The sequence below is a fragment of the Mustela erminea genome, chromosome X, assembly GCF_009829155.1.
Source record: "Mustela erminea isolate mMusErm1 chromosome X, mMusErm1.Pri, whole genome shotgun sequence".
Taxonomy (NCBI): Eukaryota; Metazoa; Chordata; class Mammalia; order Carnivora; family Mustelidae; genus Mustela; species Mustela erminea.
The window spans coordinates 113425372-113443340 of record NC_045635.1 but is presented as its reverse complement, the minus strand read 5'-3'; the positions used below and the strand labels follow the sequence as shown (position 1 = coordinate 113443340).

Below are 17969 nucleotides of genomic sequence, written 5' to 3'. Positions count from 1 at the left end.
GGTCATGGTCCCAGGGTCCTGGGATCAAGCCCCGCATCGGGCTCTCTGTTCAGCAGGGAGCCTGCTTTCCTTCCTCTCTCTCTGCCGGCCTCTCTGCCTACTTGTGATCTCTGTCTGTCAAATAAATTAAAAAAAAAAAAAATATATATATATATATTTAAAAAATATATAAGCGATATGTTATGGGTAGTCTGGAAGAGAAAAGTGGCTTGAGTTGTGTGAATTAAAATGTGATCTAGGGGATGCCTGGGTGGCTCAGTTGGTTAAGCGTCTGCCTTTGGCTCGGGTCATGATCATAGGGTTCTGGGATTGAGCCCCACATCGGGTTCCTTGCTCAGTGGGGAGCCTGCTTCTTCCTTCGCCGGCCAGGCTCCCCCTGCTTGTGGTCTTTCTCTCTCCCTCTCTGACAAATAAATAAATAAATAAATAAATAAAATCTTTAAAAATATAAATAAAATGTGACCTAGGCCTTGAAAGTGGTTTAAAACATGGACAAACCCAGGGAGAAGGGGAAGGTATTCCAAGCAGAAGGAACCATGTGAACAAAAGCTTAGAGGGAAAGAACATGGCAGGTTTCAGGGTAGTGAGACTAGGTTGACTGAAACGGAGTGTGTTACGAAGTAATGAGAGATAAAACTGGCCAAATTTCTAGGATCTTAAGTAACTGAAGGGTTTGAGCTTAAAGAGTTTGGGCAGAATAGGATAGTTGTTAGGACCACAGGATTTGGAGCCCAATAGAACTAGGCTGAATCTCAACTCTGTAACTTATTACCTGTGCAACCCTAGGCAAGCGATGGAACTTGAGCCTCAGTCTCCTTGTCCACATGAAGATGATGATAAGAACTGAGGATAATGACATGGGTATACCGTTCTTTTCCACAGTGCCTGGCAACCTGTGTAAGCAAGCACTCACTACAGCCTAGCTATTCTTAATCTTACTCCTATTCGACAGGTAATGGGAAGCCATTATAACTTTTTGCACAGGGGAGAAAAGGTGAAAATGATGTCTTCGAGAAATTATCTTGGTGTTGGTTGTGGAAGTTGGATTATACTGGCAGAGATAGGAAATCTCTTAGAATATTATTAGGGTAATCTGGACCCAAGGGACGGAAGGAAGTGGGAACAGAGAGGATGTTGTCAAGGAAGAATTAATAGGATTAGATGCCTAATTAGATACAGGAGAAAAATAAGGAAGAACTGAAGGTGAACCCAGAGCTTCCAGTTATTTTGATGTCATTACTGAAAATGAGGGAAATCAGGAAAGGAAGTTTAAGAAGTTAGTCTTTTAAAACAACAGAATAACAGTAAATCTTTCCAACAAAATGTAAGTTAGTATAGTCCTTCCATTTAAGACTTATGTAGGTGTTTTCCTGTAGTGAGAAGCTCAAAGTATTTTGTAATTTACTTAATCAACAAGAGCAATCTTTCCCAAAGTAGGACAAAATTTTGCCCATTGTTCCTCCCATGGAAAGTTGGGAGCATTAGCCAACATCAGCTATTTTGATGGTTGTTAGTAAAGGTAGGCTGACTCTTTTATTGTTTATATTTTAAGGTCAAGAGCCATGTAACTGTCAAGGGCAAAGAGTACTGTATGCTAGAAACCCAGCTTAAGGAGAATTGCTACACTTGAGCGCTAAGCTTAGCTTTCAGGTTTTTAGGCTCCAAGGTAAAAATGGAAACAGTAAGTTAGCCACTAGTGCTCTCGGAAGGTGAGTATGCCTGAGAGATTTGAGTTGCCCAGTGCCGGCACAGTGCTTAACAAATGCTTGCTGGAAGAATGAAACGATTTGTAAACTAAGACCAAATTAAACATTTCTTCCTAAAAAAGACTAGGTACTTGGTAGGTTTCAAGGAAGACTGAAAAAAACGTATCACTGAAATCTAATGCCTCTGCTTTCCTAGACTGTGGAAACTAAACTGTGGTATCTTAATGGTCCCTATCAAAATCATGCCTGGCACTCCTAGCATCATCTGTTTCCAAAGCTTTCTTTCATAAAGTTCCCTTACATTTGTGTCGAAACCCAGTTTAATTTATCCAAACCAGGTAAGATAAAACAAAGACTGTAGTATGTGTTGCTAAAGTTTACATTTGTGAAGGTGTTAAAGCAAGAGATGCTAGAAATGCAGCGGTAAATATGGAAGTAGATGATTTGCCTGATCACTTAAGGCACTGCAGAAAAAAGTCACATTCTTACTGGGTATTGGTGATTTTATATCCTCCTGAACAAGGCAGGAAATAAGGCAAAGTTTTAGAACCATATACTGTGAACAAACTGTTGTGGGTGGAATTGTGTCCCCCTAAAATCTAGTATGCTGAAGTACTAACCCCCAGGGCCTCAGAATATGACTTCATTTGGAGATAGGGTATTTGCAGAGGTAATCAAGTTAGAGCAAGGTGATGAGGATGGGTCCTAATCCAGTACATCTTCATAAAAAAGGAGACAGACATATGTGAAAACACCATTTGAACATGAAGATGGCTATTTACAAGCCAAGGACAGAGGCCTGGAACACATAGGCGCTTCTCTCACAGCTCTAAGAAACCAATCCTGCCAACACCTCGATTTCACACTTCCAGTCTCCAGAGCTGTGCTCAACTAAATTTCTGTTGTTTGAGCCCCACTGTTTGTGGTATTTTGTTGTGGCAGTCCTAGCAAACTAATACACAAACTACTTCAGCAGGGTGGTTAACTTATCTTTAGTGTTTCAGGGTAGGGAACTAAAAGCTGAGTGCTTCCAAACCTCTTGAAACATAAACTTGATTATTACTAGGAAAGGAAAATTACATAAAAAGAACAGTTCCTGAACACTTAGCAAAGTACTATGTGTTTAGAGAATTAATTTCCATGGTCACTACCTCACAATATATACATAAATCATCATGTTGTGCACCTTACACTTAGACAATGTTATATGTCAATTACATATCAATAAAGTTGGGGGGGGCAAAAATAACTTCCAACTTCATTTTCTCAAGCTCCCTAAAACCTAAAAACAGCTACCAGCCCCAGTTGAGAAGAAATTATCCACTAACTGCCTGCTAGGAAAGGGGCAACCTAAATCATACACTGACTTAAATGCTAACCCAAAACCTAATACTGACTTGCACTGTGTGTTTATTTAAAAGTAAAAGAAAATGTAATCAACTCAGTTTATAGCAAATGCAGGGAACAAAAGAGCCTATTAAACACCACATGGAAGCAGAATCAGAATGTGGGGCAGTCTACAGGACAAATGGCCTTGCTTCTTCAATAAGTAAGTGGCGCAGAACAAAAAACAGGAGGAGAAAGGAATGTTTTAAGTAAAAGAGAGCTCCTGGGTGGCTCAGTGGGTTAAGCGTCTGCATATAGCTCAGGTCATGACCTCAGGGTCCTGGGATTGAGCCCCACATTAGGTTCCCCACTCAGTGGGGAGTTGGTTTCTCCCTCTGCCCCTTTCCTGCCTTGTGCTCTCTCTCTCTCTCTAATAAATAAACAAAATCTTAAAAAAAAAAAAACAGAGATCTGAGAGATCATGGTTGGAACATGTTTCAGTTAGTAAAAAAGACGTTTTAAAGAATAGTGAGAATTTTAACATGGACTGCTTATTAGACGACATTAAAGAATAACTTAATTTTGCTAGCTATAATGATGGCATGGTGATTATGTAAGGAAAAAAGTCCTTCTCAGAGATTCATACTGAGTGTTTGTGGGTAAAAAGAGATCAGGGATTTACTTTCAGGCATCCTCCTCCCCAAAAGGTTAATAAGTTCAATAGCTAAAAAGAAATCACGGTTAAAGAATGCATATAAAGAGGGGCGCCTGCGTGGCTCAGTCTGTTAAGTGTCTGTCTCTTGATTTCAGCTCGGGTCATGATCTCAGGGTCATGAAATTGAGCCCTATGTTGGGCTCTGCCCTGGGCATGGGGCCTCATGGGGCCTACTTGGGACTCTTGTTCTCCTTCCTCTGCCCCTCACCCCTGTGTTCATGTGCTCCCTCTCTCAATCTCAAAAAAAAAAAAAAAAAAGAATGCATATAAAGAAATACGCAATTTAAGATATCTATCAGACCATTAAGCTGCTAAAAATAAGTTTTGGTTTTCCATTCAATCAGTACCCAGATTGAAAGCCAATATTATTTCTGTTTTCCCATTTAATTCACATTCTACTTGTGTTTCATTTAAAATGTTTGTAACATATATTATGTCACTATGGAGATAGATTGCTTTATAATTTACTGACCAGTTAAAATTTTCTTGGTTTCAAGCTTCATAATCAAATGGCAACATGTAACCAATTTTCAAAAATTTATCTTGATTTCAAGCTTTATGATCAAATAGCAACATGCAATCAATTTTTAAGTATTGATCTCATTTAGGGGAAGCAACAAAACAAATTGCACAGATAAACCAGAGGTCATCCTACCTACTAACTTAAGGTTCTTTCATTAAGAACTTCTAAAAGAGTTTCCTATTCTCAAAGACAGTTAAAGAACGTTTTATCTACTAAAAAGCAAAAGGATCTTTTTACCATACTTGTTTGCTCCTGGATGACAGGCTAGAATTTAGGGAAGCCATGGTGGGAAAGGGAAAGAGGGAAAGAAAGCAGGAGCTGGAGTCCTAAGCCCCAGGCTCATGAGATACTATGGCTTTTGTGCCACTGAAGTAGGGAAAGGGTAGCTGGAAAGGAATCCAGTAATTTAGGGCTAAATCTGGCTCTGACATTCACTAACTCTAAACATTGGGTAATTTATGAAATTTCTCCTGTTGTTAATTTCTGATCTTATGTTGTGAGATAAAATGAGAGCACAGATGTAAAATACGTATTTTAGCGCTAAGTGAATAATAAGTGCTTCGTAACAGTTAAGCCCCCCTTGAACAAAAGTCTGTTTGTAGTTGGGTCAGAAAAATCCTACCACCTGTGGCAGAGTGGCGATTTGATCTTTTCAGTTCTGTGGCTAATCTTTGGATAATTAAAAGGTTTAACTGTGTATTAGGCATTTGCTTTTAAACACACACACACACACACACACACACACACACACGCGCACGCACACATACAGGCCTGCACAAAACATAAGCCAGTAAGGTACAATGTGTCCCTGAACTCAGATCACTAAGCAATTACACAAAATGGTAGCATAAAGGCCATTTCATCCATCAAAAAAATTTCATCTGATGGTTTTTAGAAAAAATGATAATTATGGTCATTATGAACCTAAAAATTAATAATCTTTTTTTCTTTGTGATCTCTGAAAGAGGCCAGATCTGAGGCAGAAGAATATATCATCTTTCTGGAAACTATCAGTTTATTAAAATAGGTAATAACCCGAAGAAATACAGGACTTCTTAGTTGTTTTTATTTTAGAGGAACCGTTCCTGGAATTAGAATCATTTGTGACCTCATTTAGAATTACAGAACCATAAGTATTTTTTCCCATAGGTATTTTTTAAGGAAAAATAGTTTTCTTTTTACTGAACAGCTATCAGTTTTGAAAGTCTTCTTACCTGTTTGATTTGATGAAGGCGACCAAAGGAAGCACGGATGGGGATGGGAGAAGCTGGTAAAAACTGAAATTTAAAATATAAAAGTCAATACCTGAAGCTAACATAACACTGAATGTTAATCATACTTCAATAGAAGAATAAATAGAAGTTGAGCTGGCTCTAATGTTTCTGATTAATTATTTCTAAACATTAATTAAGTCAATGTTGAATCACCACCTAAAATGTCTGAATGTCTAATGCATGTTAGCAACAGTATAAGTTAGGTTTAAAATTAAATAATAAAAGATCCAATTGACTCTTGACTGAAAATTATACTAGCCAAAAGTATGTGTGTGTATATATATACATATATGTAGGTATGTATATGTATGTGTGTATGTGTGTGTATATGTGTGTGTGTGTGTGTGTGTGTATAGAACAAAATAACTGTTAACATAAGAGGTACTGGGCAGAACATCAACAGAACATTTTGTTTATCTCTACTTTCCCTTTCTCAAGGCACTGGATCTTAAAACCACTTCATTTTTTTTCTTGCCAGATTTACCTTGCAACAAACAAACAAAGCAACCCCATCATATATCTTAGAACCTAGCTAAAGAAACCATACTTTCATAATATAAAATGACTTAAGGCGGTCACTTCCAAGTAGCTCAGTACATTTTCTCTTGCTTGTTCAGATACTTGTCATCTAGATTACTTTCTCCTGTTCTGTCTTATCGCAAAGCTTATGAGGACCCACGCAAGAGGGGAATGAAAGAATGGACAGATTTAAAACTAAGTGTGAAAATGAGTCTTGAAAAGTACCTTTAGAATTCATTTATCCATTCTACCTGTATCCTGGTTAGTTCTTGAAATGCCAGATAATGAATCTAGCATATCTTACTTTTACATTATATCTTAAGAACACAGTGAGTTGTGCATTCAGAAATATTTAATGAGGCAAACCACTGTGCTAGACCTTGAAGATCTAAATAGAAATAAAACATTTTCCTGTCCTTGAGAAATTTAAAGTGTAGGTAGGGCAAATTAGACCATAGGTCAGTGTTAGAACTAATTATGATTTGTGTGAAGTCAAGGAACAGAGGCTGTATCTCCATCTGGGGTTCCTGGGGAAGGCTTCACAAAGAAGGGTAGGAATTCGATAGACAGGGAAGAGGTAGCAGGGTATTTCAGGGAGTGGGAAGAGATGCTCAGGTAGAGGCATGTTTGGGGAACAGAGAGATTCAGGGTGGCTGAAATTTGGTACATGATAGGGCATGAAAGGATAGGACAAATTTGGGGAAATCTGGCTGAAACCAGATTATGGATTTTGGATTTTAGCCTTTTGAGCCCAATAGGAAACAAAGCATAGATCCTTCTGAGTTCTTAAAACTCAGAACTATTTTGTTTTATTTTTAAAGATTTTATTTACTTATTTGACAAAGAGAGAGAGACATCAGCGAAACAGGGAACACAAGCAGGGGGAGTGGAAGAGGGAGAAACAGGCTCTGCACTGAGCAGGAACCCCCATGCAGGGCTCAATCCCAGGATCCCAGGATCATGACCTGAGCCAAAGGCAGACACTTAATGACTGAGCCACCCAGGCGCCCCAATTCAAAAGTATTTTAAACAAGATCAAATCTGATTTAGAAAGGCAACCCTAGCAGCATATACAGAACAAACTGAGGATGGAGGGAAGAGGGACTAGAAGCAGCGTCAAAGGCCAGGGAAGAAATAATGAGAGTCTGAACGAAAAAGAGCAGGATAAAGAGGAGGTAGACAGGAGAAATGATGAGAAAGTGTAAAGAGGGGTGCCTGGCTGGCTCAGTCAGTAGAGCACATGACTCTTAATCTCTGGGTTGTGAGTTCAAGCCCCATGTTGGGAGTAGAGATTACTTAAAAATAAAATCCTTAGGGGCGCCTGGGTGGCTCAGTCAGTTGAGTGTTCAACTCTTGATTTTGGCTCCGGTCATGATCTCAGGTCGTGGGATTGAGCCCTGAGTGGGGCTCCTAGCTGAGCACGGAGCCTGCTTAAGATTCTCTCTCTCCCTCTGCCCCTCCCACACTGCACTCACACATGCTCTCTCTCTAAAACATAAAAAAATAGATAAATAAAATCTTAAAAAAAATGAATTAAAGAGTGAAAAGAGCTCACGATTGGTCTGAGGTAGACTGGAAAGGCAGTAAGAAGAATGAGTTTGGGGGCGCCTGGGTGGCTCAGTGGGTTAAGCCGCTACCTTTGGCTCAGGTCATGATCTCAGGGTCCTGGGATCGAGTCCCACATCGGGCTCTCTGCTCAGCAGGGAGCCTGCTTCCCTCTCTCTCTCTCTCTCTGCCTGCCTCTCCATCTACTTGTGATCTCTCTCTGTCAAATAAATAAATAAAATCTTTAAAAAAAAAAAGAAGAATGAGGTTGTGTGTGGGGAGAAGATGAGTGTTCAAAAAGGTGCGTTGGATATATTTTTATGTATTTTTTACATAAAAGTAAGTATTTTTATGAAGTAGCTAGTGTGAATTTTTATTAGATTTTAAAACTTTCACTAGTTACATTTCGCTTAAGACAGTATTAAAACCAGTTTGTTTTTTCTAATCATTTGCTATAAGGTGGGGGAAACAGCCAATGTTATAGAAGTAATAATGGAAAATTCATATAAGGGTCACCGAAAATTCACTACATTTAAACTATATTAGACAATGAGCCATAATTACTTTATCATAACAAAGGGCTAGCTCTTAAGTATTTCAATATTTATTGGGCCCTTATTATATTTAAGAAACTGTTTTTCTACTCAGAGGGGAAGGAGAAATTAAAAGAAAAGTAAGCCATAGTTATTACCCATAGACATCTTACAGTCCAGACATGAGAGTTAATGATGAAGGGAATGGGAGATGGGAGACAGGTAAGGCACAAGGTGGTGGTGTGAGTTGGGCCTCATAGGGCAAAGAGTTTGACAGCATAAGCAAGAGAAAAGGGAAAGTGCTAGGCATGTTCTAGGAAACATGTTTTAGGAAAGGTTGTTAGTCCTCTGTGAGTGCAATGCGAGGTGTCTCTAGAGGGACAGAAGATTCTGAGGCCAACAGGGTCTTCACCCTTGAATGCCACACTAAAAAACAAACAAACAAACAAACAACTGAATTGTGGCAAAATGATCTACTTTGGTAGACACAGATGAGCAGATTACACCTAACAGCATGGTCTATTTAACTTTGGAAGAGACACACATACTCATAAGCCCTGAGCCTGGTTCAGGCTCTATCCAGAGGATGGGTATGAAGAAGGAGGTTATCAGACAGCTAATGACTGCTAACTGGCCAGAAATTCAGACTAGCCTGTACTAATCATGTTCCAGGGTTAACATTTCAAGAAAATTCCTAAATTGGAGCACCTGGGTGGTCCAGCTGGTTAAGAATCAAACTATTGATTTTGGCTCAGGTCACGATCTTAGGGTTGTGAGATCGGTTTCCACGTCAAGCTTTGTGCTGAGTGGGGAGCCTGCTTAGGATTCTCTCTCCCTCTGCCACTGCAGCTCTCCCTGCTTGCTTGCTCTCTCTCTCTCTCTTCCAAAAAAAAATACAGTTTAAAAAAAGAAAATTCCTAATTCAAATCAATAAGGCTACTAGTTGACCTTTATCAGAAAAGTCAGCAAACTTCTCCATAAAACTTGCATAAAAGGTTTATATTGGACATATGATTTGTTGCTCTATGGAACAGTGCTATGAACGATGTAAAAAGTTTCTCTTTCAAGCATTGCCTTGTATGAAATATGATAATGGTGATAATGCATGTAATATGCTTCACACAGCACCTGGCACAGAGTACATGCTCAGTCAACGGTAACTATTACTATGGCTACCACCATTATCACCACCATCATCAAATATTTCTAGAATTCAATGTTTAACGACATATAAACAACAACTAGAATTATATATGGTAGCTTTACAAGACTTAGATATCTACTCCTTGCTAGCCAGCATTCTTTATTCTTTTTCCCATCCAATCTTTTAACTAATTTACTTTTAACAGACTCTATTTTTTAGATCAGTTTTATGTTCACAGCAAAATTGAGTGGCAGGTACAAAGATTTCCTCCACTCCCACATAAGCAGAACCTCTCCCACTATTAAAAGCTGAACAAAAGTGGTAAATTATTATGATAGATGAACCTACATTGATACATCATTACTACCCAAAGTTCATAGTTTACACTGGAGTTCACTCTTCATGTTATACATTCTTTAGGTCTGGACATATGTATAATGACCCATATCCATCATTACAGTATCATACTGAATAGTGCCACTGCCCTAAGAACCCTCTGAGTCCCACCTATTCATCCTGATCTTTTTTCCCAACGGAAACTGACTTACTTTTTTCTCATTATAAAGCAATACACGCCCAGTATAGAACATAATGAATGGGGAAAAAACCAGCAGCACCCACCATCCAGAGATGGCCATAGTAAATATTTCAGTGTTTCCTTTTCCAGACCTGGATCCTCCCACACATTCTATCCTGCAGTTTGGGTATTTTTTTTCTTTATAATTTTTTTAAAGATTTTATTTATTTATTTGAGAGAGAGTGCACGAGTCGGGGAGAAGAGCGGTGGGGGAGGACGAGGGAAGAGAGACTCTCTCAAGCAGACTCTGTGCTGACTGCAGAGCCTAACACAGGGCTTGACCCCATGACCTTGAGATAAGACCTGAGCCCAAACCAAAGGTTGGATGCCCAACCAACTGAGCCATCCAGGTGCCCCATTTTTTTTTCTTTATATTTTAATACATTCTGGCTCTGCATCTTGGGATGCTAGCAGCTTTCAAATTATGGGCCAGCATCTTCCAAAATGTCCACCGTTCACACTCCGCTTAGAGGGTGACCACTCTATACCCCCAAATACATACAGGTCAGTCAAAACATACACCAACTTTGAAATCAAGTGTAATGCTTTGAACACTGAAATGGTATCAAGGCTAAAAGTGTGGATGAGGTAACTGTCATCAACATACTGACCAACCACAGTAATGAGGATAAACAGGATATTGCCTTCACCTACAAGGATCAAAAAGGAATCTGCATCAGCATTGAACTCAGCCTTGCCTGGATGCCTGGCCACATGGAGAAGGTGATTTGGGGCCTACTGAAAAAACACCTGCTCAGTATGCAGCTTCCAAGTTGAAAGCCTCGCTGATGAACATGCTGAGGACTGAGGAGAGCTCCCTTACTGAGATCATCTGCTCCAGGGCCAATTAGATGCTAGAGGAAATTAACAGTTTATAAGGAAATGTACAAGACTGATCTGGAGAAGGACACTGTTTCCAACACATCTGGTGACTTCTGCAAGCTGATGGTTATCCTTGCGAAGAGCAGAAGAGCAGAGGATGGCTCTGTCCTTGATTATAAACTATTTGACCCTAGATGCCTATGATCTCTAATGCTGGAGTGAAGAGGAAAGAACTGATGTTCCCAAGGCGATCGGCATCTTGACCAAGCGAGTATGCATAACATCCAGAAAGAATCTGAAAAGTACAAGAGCTACAGCCCTTATGATCAAGGAGGAGGTCAAAGAGACCTGGAAAATGCTTTTCTGAACCTGGTCCAGTGTATTCAGAACAAGCTGTCCTATTTTGATGACTGAATGTGTGATTCCAAGAAGGGTAAGAGGGGTCATGATAAGGTCCTGATTAGAATCACGGTCACCCACAGAGAAGGAAGGGGACATGTTGAAAATTAGGTCTGAATTCAAGAGAAAGTATGGCATGTCCCTGCACTATCACATCCAGGAAGACAGTAAGGGCAACGACCAGGTGTGGCTGTGCCTGGGGGCAGAGCGGAACAAAGTGTGAGTGTCCGAGTAGTGCTCCTGTGCCTCCAGCTACCAGTTCTAGAAAATCAGCTTGCTACAAACAGCCCCTCGTGTCCATCCCTGTGAGGATGACATCAGCATTGCCCCTCAACCCAACTTTATTTTACTTGCCTAGGCATTGCCTGGCTTTCCCCACTAGTCTCTCCTTTTAGCAAAAGAAATGACAGTTCAAGGAGTTGAAAGTGAAATCTATGACGTGAAACACTTTGCTTCCCGTGTATTATGTTATAAACAGATAAAAGAAACCGAATTTTTACTGTAGAAACAAAACAAAAATAACTTCATACATTCCACATATCGCTCCATGTTAAAATTTACCTGCAACACCATTTTTATTTTGATTTTTTATATTTTATTATAAGTAAGCTCTACACCAAATGTGGGGCTTGAACTCATGACCCTGAGATTAAGAGTCACGTGCTCTATCGACTGAGTCAGCCAGGCACCCCACCTGCAACATCATTTTTAAAGGCTGAATATTATATCATCTGAATGTACCATAGTAAGAAGCACGCATTAATTATGTGCCCAGCATGTCTTATCTCACTCAATTCTCACAACCCCATGATGTAGCCATTATTATTGTCCCCATTTTATTTTATTTTTAAAAAAGTTTTATTTATTTATTTATTTGTCAGAGAGAGAGAGAGAGCACACACACAGCAGGCAGAGTGGCAGGCAGAGGGAGAGGGAGAAGCAGGTTCCCTGCTGAGTAGGGAGCCCAATGCAGAAATCGATCCCAGGACCCTGGGATCATGGCCTGAGCCAACTTCAGCAGCTTAACCGACTGAGCCACTCAGGCATCCCTATTATCCCCACTTTAAAGATTAGAAAACTGGGGGCCAGAGAAATTAGGCAACTTATTCAAGTGCATAGAGCTAATAGTTGCCAGAACTGGATTCAAACACGGATAATGAAAGCTCATTCACTTCATCTATCCCTAACCATTCATATTATTGCCACATTTTTTTGCTCACTCATAATACTATGATAACAACTTTAAAGCTAATCTTTGCACATATCCTTAATGAGTTCTTTAGGAGAAATTCACAGAGATGGAATTTCTGAGTCACGGTGCTATTGATATGCATTGCCAAATCACATTCCAGAAAGCTTATACAAATTTACTTTCTTTCCTTTTTTTTTAAAGATTTATTCATTTATTTATTTGACAGAGAGAGAGAGAGAGAAGTCACAAGGAGGCAGAGAGGCAGGCAGAGAGAGAGGCAGAAGCAGGCTCCCCACTGAGCAGAGAGCCCAATCGATGCGGGGCTCAATCCCAGGATGCTGGGATCATGACCTGAGCCGAAGGCAGAGGTTTAACCCACTGAGCCACCCAGGTGCCCCACAAATCTACTTTCTAGCAGTGTATGAGAATATCAATTTTCTTCTACCTCTCCAACATTAGATATTATTACTAATTAAAAAAAATTGTACAGCCATTCTTAAAGCATGCTAATAAAAATAATCTATTTTCCAAAGCAAGTAGAAAATATTGTGATTTATCCACAGTTTGGGATATTTCCCCCAATGCTTCCCTTTATTAGCATTGATCACTGAGAAGCTGTTATACAGTGACATGCACCAAATCTGAAAAATATAGGTTTTCCCTGGAAAAAAAAAAAACAAAACATCAAATACACACACACACACACACACACACTCACATCTTTCAAACACACAGAATTTTAATAAATCTAAGTCATGCTACTGATGCTCATGATGTTATCATTCAAACCCAGAAGTTCACCATATAAAATGTGAAACATTCTAATTGCAAAGACATGCTAACCTGAACTTCAATATATACATATGCTCTATAAAAAGAAATTATGGTACTTTAGCTATATCATGATGACATGTTATAAAAAACAAAAGAAGAGAATTGCATGGTGTGGCAAACTGTCCCAAACTAACTATGAAAGACTTCCTGGAAGAGATTATCTTTAATTGAAATCTAAGGGATGGGAAGGAACTGGTTAGTTTTAGGTAAAGTTTTAGAATTTCCTATTGGAAAACGTTATCTTGACTCCACTCCAAATCTGCTAGAACTTGTATAGGAATTCAGTAAAGTGTCAGGATATAAAATCAATGCACAGAAATCAGTTGCATTTCTTTACACCAACAACAAGACAGAAGAAGGAGAAATTAAGGAGTCAATCCCATTTACAATAACACCCAAACCCATAAGATACCTAGAATAAACCTAAACAAAGAGGCATAGAATCTATACCCAGAAAACTATAAAGTACTCACAAAGGAAATTGAGGAAGACACAAAAAAATGGAAAAATGTTCCATGCTCATGGATTGGAAGAACAAATATTGTGAAAATGTCTATGCTACCAAAAGCAATCTACACATTTAATGAAATCCCTATCAAAATCCCAACCATTTTTTTTCAAAGAAATGGAACAAATAATCTTAAAATTTATATGGAACCAGAAAAGACCTCGAATAGCCAAAAGAATATTGAAAAAGAAAGCCAACGTTGGTGGCATCACAATTCTGGACTTCAAGCTCTATTACAAAGCTGTCATCATCAAGACAGTATGGTACTGGCACAAAAACAGACACATAGATCAATGGAACAGAATAGAGAACCCAGAAATAGACCCTCAACTCTATGGTCAACTAATCTTCGACAAAGCAGGAAAGAATGTCCAATGGAAAAAAGACAGCCTCTTCAACAAATGGTGTTGGGAAAATTGGACAGCCACATGCAGAAAAATGAAACTGGACCATTTCCTTACACCACACACAAAAACAGACTCAAAATGGACAAAGGACCTCAATGTGAGACAGGAATCCATCAAAATCCTTGAGGAGACCACATGCAGCAACCTCTTTGACCTCAGCCACAGCAACTTCTTCCTAGGAACATCACCAAAGGCAAGGGAAGCAAGGGCAAAAATGAACTACTGGGAATTCATCAAGATCAAAAGCTTTTGCACAGCAAAGGAAGCAGTAAACAAAACCAAAAGACAAATGACAGAATGGGAGAAGATATTTGCAAATGACATATCAGATAAAGGGCTAGTATCCAAAATCTATAAATAGCTTAGCAAACTCAACACCCAAAGAACAAATAATCCAATCAAGAAAGGGGCAGAGGACATGAACAGACATTTCTGCAAAGAAGACATCCAGATGGCCAACAGACACATGAAAAATTGCTCCACATCACTCGGCATCAGGGAAATACAAATCAAAACCACAATGAGATACCACCTCACACCAGTCAGAATGGCTAAAATTAACAAGTCAGGAAATGACAGATGGTGGCAAGGATGCAGAGAAAGGGGAACCCCCGTACACTGTTGGTGGGAATGCAAGCTGGTGCAACCACTCTGGAAAACAGCATGGAGGCTCCTCAAAAAGTTGAAAATACAGCTACCCCATGACCCAGCAATTGCACTACTGGGTATTTACCCTAATGATACAAATGTAGTGATCCAAAGGGGCACATGCACCCTAATGTTTATAGCAGCAATGTCCACAATAGCCAAACTATGGAAAGAACCTAGATGTCCATAAACAGATGAATGGATAAAGAAGAAGTGGTATATATATATATACATACACACACACACACACACACACACACACACATACATACATAAAACGGAATACTATGCAGCCATCAAAAGAAATGAAATCTTGTCATTTGTGACAACGTGGATGGAACTAAAGGGTATTATGCTTAGCAAAATAAGTCAATCGGAGAAAGACAACTATCATATGATCTCCCTGATATGAGGAAGTGCAGATGCAACATGGGGGGGTTGTGGGGTAGGAAAAGAATAAATGAAACAAGATGGGATCTGGAGGGAGACAAACCATAAGAGACTCTTAATCTCACAAAACAAACTGAGGGTGGCCAGGGGGAGGGGGGTAGGGAGAAGGTGGTGGGGTTACGGACATGGGGGAGGGTATGTGCTATGATGAGTGCTGTGAAGTGTGTAAACCTGGCGATTCACAGACCTGTACCCCTGGGGCTAATAATACATTATATGTTTATAAAAAATTTTTTTAAATTATTTCAAAAAAATGTTATCTAGGAAATACTGAGAGGACTGCCTGACTAAAATTGATGAGATCAACAGGAATGTAGTGTGAAATGTCTGGGGAGGGTAGGATTTGAACTTGAGCTATAGACTCATAAGCCACAAAATGTAGATTAAATATTGAACTTGGCTGATTTTTTAGGAATAACATGGAAAATTAGTTGGAGAAAAGAAGGCTTCTGGAAGACAATCTCCCACAGGTTAAGCACTACAGGTGGTGTTTGCAAGGGAATTACCTTAGATAACTTTTTAAAATATATTTTTTGAAGATTTTATTTCTTTATTTGTCAGAGAGACAGAGACCACACAAGCAGGAGGAGCAGCAGGCAGAGGCAGAGAGAGAAGCAGGCTCCCGGCTGAGCAAGAGGCCGGATGCAGAACTTGATCCCAAGACCCTGGAGTCACGACCTGAGCCAAAGGCAGACGCTTAACTGACTGAGGCATCCCTAGATAGTTTTTCTACATGAAATCAAGTATTAAAATAGAAAGAAAGCACTCTGAGACATCAATAAACCTCACTGGTGTCTTTTACGTAAAATTCTCATTGCGCCTGTTTATCACACTCTAGGAGTGGAGAGGAGTTCTTGGGAGGAAGCAAGAGAAACCGCACCAAGGAAGGAGGGCATGGGGCTGGGGAGGAGTGGGGGGTATTGGGGAGTGCGCTGGGTGAAGCAGATTCCCAAGCATTATCCTCACCGAAGGAATTAAGAAGGGAAAGATCAAGCTTAGTTCCATTTAAAGGAGAAACGACAGAAAACGAATACTGTAAAGACCTTAAATTCTTCGAAAACAAGTTTAACTTTACTATGTTTGCTATTTTTAACCCATTCCTTCTGTACTTACTAGAGCTAAAGCACTTAGCAAATCCAGAACAGGAGCTGTACGCTATGTTTCTCAATGCCTCTGCCTAGTTCCTGCAATGACTGACCCTGAACATGAACTGAATGTAGGCCAGCGGGATGGAGCATAAAGCAGGGCCAGGAATGTATCACACACTTACTACTGGGTGGGCTGTAAATTAAGTTTAGTTTGTAGTTGCCACATGAAAAGCAAAACCTAATCAGATAAATATCGGTAGCCATAAAATTAAAAGGGATAAAGTGTTCAAGAAGAGCACAATCATTTCTGCCAGGAAGAAGAAACATTTCTCCTGCTTTTCTTGGAGTAGGAGGGGGTGGAGATGGAGAAGAGATGTGGCTGCCCCAAATTCAACAGAGGTGCCAGGAACAGAACTCCTAGTGGAAGAGCGGGGAACAGGCACACCAACCCTGGAGTTCTTAGGAAACACAGAGAAGGGATAGTCAGGGGAAGGCACGGTCCCCACGATCAGAAGAGGACTTTAGGTTTCTGCTCATCAGAAGTGAGGTGGAGTGATTTTTTGAGTGTGGAGGGAACTACTGGAGCTTAATTAAGAAAATCATTGTGAGAGAGCAGATTTTTACAAGGACTGGAAATGTGCATCTTTATCTGCATGTTAAATGGCTCCCGTGGTTCTTCAGTGACCTCTACCACTGCATTTTTTTTCTAAAACACTTTTACCCATATTGAAATACATGAAAAGCAGTCCTGATTTTTTAAAAAAATTGTGATAAAATACACATAAAACTTGCCATATTAACCATCTTAAGTGTACAGTTCAGTAGTGTTAAGTATATTCATACTGCCGTGCAACCAATCTCCAGAACTCTTTTCATCTTGCAAAACCAAAATCCTATACCCATTAAATCACTCTCATGCCACCCCCAGTCCCAGCCTCTGGCAACCACCATTCTACTTGCTGTCTCTATGAACTCTGGGTTCCTGCGGCACCAATTTTAAGGACAGTCTAGTATGGGGAAAGCACCCTTACACTTAGGATTCATGTTATTACTCAACCATATGTGCATTTTTTTCCAAAACAATTTCTATTTTGTAATGGGATATATCGGGATTTTGTTACTTCTGCTGAAAGCACTCTAATTACCATGTCATTCTCACAGACAATTCAGCTTATTTATCCCGAAAGCAAGTAACAACCTACGTAAGTCTTAGAATAATAACGAAGTGATATTTCAAACAAAATAAAAGCCTAAGGGGTGCCTGGGTGGCTCAGTAATTAAGCTTCTGCCTTTGGCTCAGGTTGTGGTCCCAGGGTCCTGGGATCGAGCCCCGCATCGGGCTCCCTGCTAGGCGAGAAGCCTGCTCTCCCTCCCCCACTCTCCCTGCTTGTGTCCCTCACTTGCTGTGTCTCTCACTGTGAAATAAATAAATGAAATCTTTAAAAGAAAAAAAAAGCTTATGCATTACACTGTTACAGCAAGCTAAACCATTAAATCTTGAAACTCCCATCATCAAGTCAGTGTGAATGACATCAGTTCTGCCAAACACAACCGTTCTGCAAGATGGTTTTTTTGAAACATGTCTTATATTAAATTGAACCTTATGCCAATTAAGGGCCTAGAATTCCTAAGGAAAATTATGCATTTAAAAAATTGTCAGGTACATGTTTGCGCTCTATATGTACTATTGCTAATTAAACATCTAGTACTTATTGAGTACTTAGTATGTGTCAATACAGTGCTGAGTGCCTTATGCTGA

General features: G+C 39.7%; 1 protein-coding gene across 5 annotated transcripts in view; it reads right to left on the bottom strand.

Moving 5' to 3' along the window:
- The window catches only part of LOC116583093 (protein FAM122A-like), a 70166-nt gene that overhangs the window by 40057 nt on the left and 12140 nt on the right, over positions 1-17969 (bottom strand). For all 5 annotated transcript variants that reach the window (XM_032331075.1, XM_032331076.1, XM_032331079.1 and 2 more), the window contains exon 5: positions 5485-5547. In XM_032331075.1, the coding sequence (XP_032186966.1) occupies positions 5485-5547 (63 nt within the window). The remainder of the gene's footprint in view (positions 1-5484; positions 5548-17969) is intronic.